The sequence below is a fragment of the Microtus ochrogaster genome, chromosome 15, assembly GCF_000317375.1.
Source record: "Microtus ochrogaster isolate Prairie Vole_2 chromosome 15, MicOch1.0, whole genome shotgun sequence".
In the NCBI taxonomy this organism is placed as follows: Eukaryota; Metazoa; Chordata; class Mammalia; order Rodentia; family Cricetidae; genus Microtus; species Microtus ochrogaster.
In genome coordinates, this window is record NC_022017.1 from 25274948 (window position 1) to 25281653 (window position 6706).

The 6706-nt window shown below is 50.9% G+C and overlaps 1 protein-coding gene across 1 annotated transcript in view; it reads left to right on the forward strand.

Moving 5' to 3' along the window:
* The window catches only part of Celsr1 (cadherin EGF LAG seven-pass G-type receptor 1), a 137372-nt gene that overhangs the window by 116649 nt on the left and 14017 nt on the right, over positions 1–6706 (forward strand). The window contains exons 22-24 of the mRNA XM_026782502.1: positions 256–420; positions 2506–2632; positions 4833–5033. Coding sequence (XP_026638303.1) covers positions 256–420; positions 2506–2632; positions 4833–5033 — 493 coding nt within the window. The remainder of the gene's footprint in view (positions 1–255; positions 421–2505; positions 2633–4832; positions 5034–6706) is intronic.

Below are 6706 nucleotides of genomic sequence, written 5' to 3' on the forward strand. Positions count from 1 at the left end.
TACCTGAGTCTGCCTCCTGAGTGCTGTGATTAGAGGCTTGCACCACCCGTGCCTGGCTCCTTTCCCTGTACTCTTGAGAATACCAGCAGTGAGGCCCAGACCCTCCTGAGGGCAGTGCTGTGTGGTCTGTGTCTGTGACCCGTGTGTCGGCTGTTCATCTGACCATGCTGTCCTCATAGCGTCTGGACGCAGGTTCTCACGCACGGAATGTGAATTAATCATGTTTATCCCTGTAATCGTCCCTCTCTGCCACAGATTGCCTAACCGGCCCGTCATCAACACCCCAGTTGTGAGTGCCATGGTGTACAGTGAGGGGACCCCACTCCCCTCTCTGCAGAGGCCCGTCTTGGTGGAATTTGCCTTGTTGGAGACGGAGGAGCGAAGCAAGCCTGTCTGTGTATTCTGGAACCACTCCCTTGAGTAAGTGGAACCCCAAGAGCCTGTAAGAACCTCTTCTGTGAGAGTCCTGTTTGTATGGGAGGGCCTGGCTGAGGTCAGAAGGCTCAGTTGGCAGAACGAAGGCTGTTTTCCCCTTTCAGGGCTTAACAACATAGGAGGCTTCCCCCATTTTGCCTTTAGAAGTGTCAGTGTATGCCCCCCCACACACATGCATGTGTGCATAAGTCTGTGTGCACAATGAAGAATTATTTATATTCTCGTGGAAAAATATAGTCCTATATACACATCACAAGAACATACACAAAGATGTGCACACATAATATAGACATGATCCACATGCAATAATACATAGATACATACATGCAAGACTACATAGGGCATGTACACAGGTAGACACAATACTCACAGAGAAATAGGCATGCATACACAAGGCTCCCTCGAGGCCGTGGCAGAGATGGGCTGATCATCTATAGAACACCTGCGATATGGAGTCCATACAAGCACCCATTTCTCTGCCAGGGAATGCCACTTGCAGGAGGATATGGGACTCAGAGATGAACACATGCAGAGAAGCGGCCGTGGTGTCCCAGGCTGTCCCCCTAGCAGGGTGTGTTTGACTTGTTTCTGGAGCCATCAGAGATAACTCAAAGAATGACCAGATTCATGATGTGCCACACAGGGGTGCACCTGCAATCAAGGAAGGGGGGAGGTTGACTTAAAAAGATGTAAGATGCTATTGCCCTGTTCCTGTGTGGCATTGGATTCCAAGGCCAGTGACCTATCTGTGGCTGAGGCCAACAGGGTCATTACCTTTGTCTTTTTAGCTGCAGGAGCCATGTTGGGCCTTCACCTCCTTGCCCTGCTCTTTGGTTTCATTTTGGTCGCCCTTACATAGAGGGGCACAGGGTGGAACAAGAAAGTGCTGGAATAGTCCCCGTCACCAGGCTTGGCACATGGTCTGAAGTGAGAAGTGTCCTGCTTTTCTTCATCACAGGGAGCCTGGGATTCAGGGGATCAGAACCCGAGCCCTCTCTGCATGTCTAAAGCTGGGCCTGGGTGCACATCTGGAAGCTCCTCCCACAGGGCCATTTCCCATGTCATGGTCCCCGGGATTGAAAGGGGAGCTACCACATGAGTCTGTGCTGGGCGCCCAGGCGCATGCTCGGGCAGGAGCATTCATCTTCTCTGGCTTGGTACTTTCCAAACGTTTACAAGTGAGCTCATTTAGTCCGGGGCCTAATAGATCTTTGGCTCACAAAGGAGAGTGAAGGGAAGCGTTAGTGTCTGGTGTGTGGGCCCCACGGCTGCCGGGCATGGCTGGCTGTCCCTGTCTATTTGTTTGAATAATGGCAATTAGCAGTGGCTCTAGTGATCTGCCCCCTGCTTTGTGTTGCTGCCATGATCCCCTGAACTGAGCACCCCTGGCAAAGTGCGTCGGCCATCACACCCCATTTTACAGACGAGTAAACCGAGGATCAGAGGGATTATAGGACTTTCCCAGAGCCACAGAGGGCAGGGCCCTCATAACAACTTGTTATTTGGGGCTTTCCATCAGTGAAACAGCAGCGCTAATTGGACCCTGGCTTCCAGGCGGCTCCTGTAAAACATTGCGCAAGGGGAACATGAAAGTGGACAATGGAGAGATGCTTATTGCTGAGGCCATTGAGGCTCCCAGTATGGCTGGTGAACAAAGTGGCTGTCTCGGCCTTGGCTGCCGCCTCTGTCCACAGGCTCTGCTGTCTTTGGAGTTTTCTGTGTCTGGCACATAACCTTTGAAATTGAGAGGTGCTCATGAGAGCCGAGACCAGCTATGAAAAGGAAAGGAAAGCTTTTACCCAGTGCCAGGGTCTGTGAGGGCTGTGTCCTTGGTGACAGTGGCCATGGCCCTTGTCTTCAGTGAGGAAGGGACAAGGTTCAGGCTAGGAGCTAACAGCGAGGTTGTGACACTAGGCACCCACGGGTGGCTATTCTCTGCACTTGGCCGTTCCTTCCCAGCCAGATCCAGTGATGTCAGGATGACCTCCAAGACCCTGCGGCTGGGTGATAGCCCCCGGGCTGTCTCAGTGGTAGATGGGACAGGCTCACCCCTTTCTCTCTTCTCCACAGCATTGGTGGGACTGGAGGGTGGTCAGCCAAGGGCTGTGAGCTGCTGTCAAGGAACCGGACCCATGTCACCTGCCAGTGTAGCCACTCGACCAGCTGCGCGGTGCTCATGGACATTTCAAGGCGTGAGGTGGGCATTTTACGGCTACTCACTCCCTTAGTGAGCCTGGGGACTAATCACCATGGCAACTGGAATCCTAGTCCCCAACCCATCCTCCCAAGGCCCCCAAATTCCTTGTGTGTTGAGAAAACCAAATGTGCCCGTTGAAAGCTGTGTTCTACCAACTGTTTGAAGAGGTGATGAGAAAACCTTGAAGCAGTTTTAGGGACCAGTAAGATGGCTCAGTAGATAAAGATGCCTGATAACCTGAGTTCCACCCCAGGGCCCCACATTGTGGAAGAAGAGAACCAACGCCTGCCAATTGCCCTCTAACCTCCACCCATGCACTGCGGCATGCATTTGTACACATGCACACAAATACAAACATACAAAAATAAATGTAATTTTTTAAAAAGGGAAGGTTAGAACTGCACGCGGCCTCTAAGCTCTACACCTAGGAGGCTAAGCAGAGGATCGCTACAAGGTCAAGGTCAGTGAGCTACAGAGTGAAACACTGTATAAGCAAACAACAAAAGCATTTCAAAGAGCCCAGGTTTTAACTGTAAAGGTATAGAAGGTGTCTTAGGGTTTCTGTTGCTCTGATGAAACATCATAGCCAAATAAACTTGGGGAGGAAAGGGTTTTTAGAAACACCATAGCCAAATGAACTTGGGGAGGAAAGGGTTTATTTGGCTTATACTTCCAAATCACAGTCTGTTGTCATAGGAAGTTAGGACAAGAACTCAAGGCAGGAACCTGGAGGCAGGAGCTGAAGCAGAGAGCACAGAGGATTGTTGCTTACTGGCTTGTTCAGCCTGCTTTTTTATAGAACCCAGGACCACCAGCCCAAGGGTAGCACTGCCCACAGTGAGCGGGGCCCTTTCCCATAAACCACTCATCAAGAAATTCTCCCACAGACTTGACTGTAGGACAGTCATACAGAGGCATTTACTGAATTAAGATTGTCTCTTCCCAGATCTGTCTAGATTTTTGTCAGCGTGACTAAAATCAACTAGCACAGGTTAACCCCAGGCTCAGAAGTTTCTAGAATGTTACTGTCTCCCAGGGCAGGGTCCTCCAGCCAAGCTGCTTCTACCTCCACTTTGAATGTCTGTCAGGCCACACAGTGCCCCCAAGGACAGAGGCGTGAGGAGAGGAAGCCAGTGACAGGGAGATGGTACCTCTGGTATCTTAAGCAGGTTGAGAATATGAGCTGGCCATTGTGGTGTGATTGATGCCTGGGGTATAGGCTCTGAGCAGCCATGGCACACAGCTGTCACCGCCATCTGGAAGGTATTGGATAACCTGTACCCAAAATGCCCAAACTGCCCAGGACTCTATAGTTGCACTAAGCGTGTGCCTGGAGACTCAAAATGGTCAATCTCATGTACATTTACCTGGAGTTTTAAAAGCAAGCCACGTTAGTCACCCTTGGTAGTAAGAGGCTGTGTGGCGAGGGTGAGGACGCACCAGCTGCAGGATTCAGGTGACTGTCTAGGCTCCAAGTGACCAGAGCTGAAATTCCAGCCTGACAAGTCAGGACACAGAGGGGCTTAGACCCTCACAGCTTCATTCATTGGTGCCTACCTTGTACCCACGTTCCTTGTGCGTTCCGTCTGAGGACCATGTGAAATGAGGCCACCGTGGATAGGTGAAGGGCCCCTCCCATGTATTAAACAGCAGCCAATGGGGCTGTGTCACAAGTTACCCAGTCTCCTTGTTAAGTGTCTGCTGTGACTGCTGCCTGAGCGGAGGAGGGGCAGTGCTACTGGAGACACGTGGGGTTTGCATAAACTGAGTCCCCTTGACATGTCTCCATCTCAGTATTTGGACTGACTGTTTCACTCACTCCTGACAGCGGGATTTATGTAGGAAGTTTTTTTTTTTTTTTTTTTTTTAACAAAAATGTTTTTGAGGAAGGCGTCTCATTATGTAGACCAGATTATCCTGGAACTCAGAAATCTATCTGCCTCTCCATGACTGAGATTAAATGCATATGCCACACCGGCTGAAATATATATCACATGGGCTGGTAGCATTAGTACATCCCCCTGCTGGGCAGCTGTTGCCAACCATTCGTCCATCCCCAGAATTTGCTCACCATCCCAAACTTGTCCCCTGGTCCCCTGCCAGCCTTTGATATCTGATGCCCATCACAATATTTTGTCTGTGTTGTTCAAACATCCATCAGAGCCCACTCCTCACTTCTCTCTAACCAACCCACCTGCAGCATGGCGAGGTTCTGCCTCTGAAGATCATCACCTATGCCGCCCTGTCCTTGTCCCTGGTGGCCCTCCTGGTGGCCTTTGTCCTGCTCTCCCTCGTCCGGACACTGCGCTCCAACCTACACAGCATCCACAAGAACCTCATTGGGGCGCTCTTCTTCTCTCAGCTCATCTTCCTGGTCGGGATCAACCAGACCGAGAACCCGGTGAGACCACTCCCCCAAGCCTGCCACAGGCTTCCCTAGGTGACAACTCGGGCATGTTGTCACCTGGGTGTGCTGGCAGTCGTCCTGAAGCAATGGAACGGTCCTACCTGCCTCGTCAGGGCATTGCGTTAGGGTCCTCTGAAGACCAAGGGTGCCCATAGGGTCCTCTGAAGACCGCATACACAGTGGGAGTCTCACCCTCTTGATATAGGCATTAGTGATTTCATAGGTGCTGTTCTGGTTCTGGTTCTTGCTGCGAGGAAAAAAAAAACCTGACAAAAAGCAGCTAAAGGGAGATGGGGTTTATTTGGTTCATGATTCCAGGTCTGTCACTGTGGGGAAGCCAAGGCAGGAACTCAAGGCTGCTAGTCACTTCATATCCAAGGGCAGGGAGACTAAATGCAAGCATGGTTTGTGCTCATAGTCTCTACTCTCATATAATTCAAGGCTGCCTGCCTAGAGAATGATGCCACCCACTGTGGGCTAAGTCCTCACCCATCTATTAACAGTCAAGATAACCCCCCCCCCCAGACAAGCCCACAGTTCTACCTGACCTTGACTGTCCCTGTTGAGGCTGTTTTCCTAGGTGAATCTGGCTTGTGTCAAGTTGACAGTTAGAATTAGCCATCAAGGCACTGTCGTGTGTTAAACCCCAGAGTCCTGTGGGCTGCAGTAGCGTTAGTGGATAGTGGTGCACAGATACCCCACCCCTCTGTTTTCTCCATGCCCGTGACAGCTGGGGAGCAGCACGTGCAGAGAGCAAGGAAGTGGTTTCTGGGGATGTATAGGACCAAACAGGAGAAAGGAACCTGCAGAGAGATCAGGCGGGGAGGAGGAGAGGAAAGGAATGTCAGGGAACCGTCAGTTGATATGATTGAATGTTGAGTGTTGGGTAGGTTAATTGAATATTGCACTGGATCCTGGAGAATTGAATGAGCCTCGGGGTGTTGCAGAACCTCACAGGGGTCCTAAATGCTCATTGAGGTCATGCACTCCATGCTCTATGGGTCACTGGGGTAGAGTGGTATCCAGACTGGGCGTTGCCAGATGTTAGCGTGCATGCCTCCAGATGTTAGCAGGCAGAACCTAAGTGTTATGGAGGAAGGATATGGAAAGCAGTGAGAATTCTTACCTGGACCTACACAGCTATATCTGGGGCCAGCAAGCTCCCAGTGTTCATCAGCAAGGCCTGTCCAGGCACAACTACCTGGCACATACTCGTCTCTGACACAAGCGATTGGTGGAATCTGCCACTGATGTAAAGATAGCCCACAGGAGGGACATTTGTAAGTGGCAAAAAGATTTACAGTCATGAGGTGTGACCGACAGTGCCAGCCTAGACAAATCCAAGGGTCTCTGGTCATGAGGCTGTAAGCAAATGGTTGTACCAGGGCCGGGGGCACAAGGGTCTACACACTGGCACAGTAGATGCCTGCTATGCTATGTACGTAGTAAGACAAACTCAAACCCATAGAAGACACAAGTTCTAGAAAGTTTTCTAGAAATCTTAATGAAAGAAGAAAAATGTTAATGGAAATACCATGTCTGACCTTGCAGACCAGGCAAGAGGTAGAGTGGGGAGCCGGGCGGTGGTGGCGCACGCCTTTAATCCCAGCACTCGGGAGGCAGAGGCAGGCGGATCTCTGTGAGTTCGAGACCAGCCTGGTCTACAA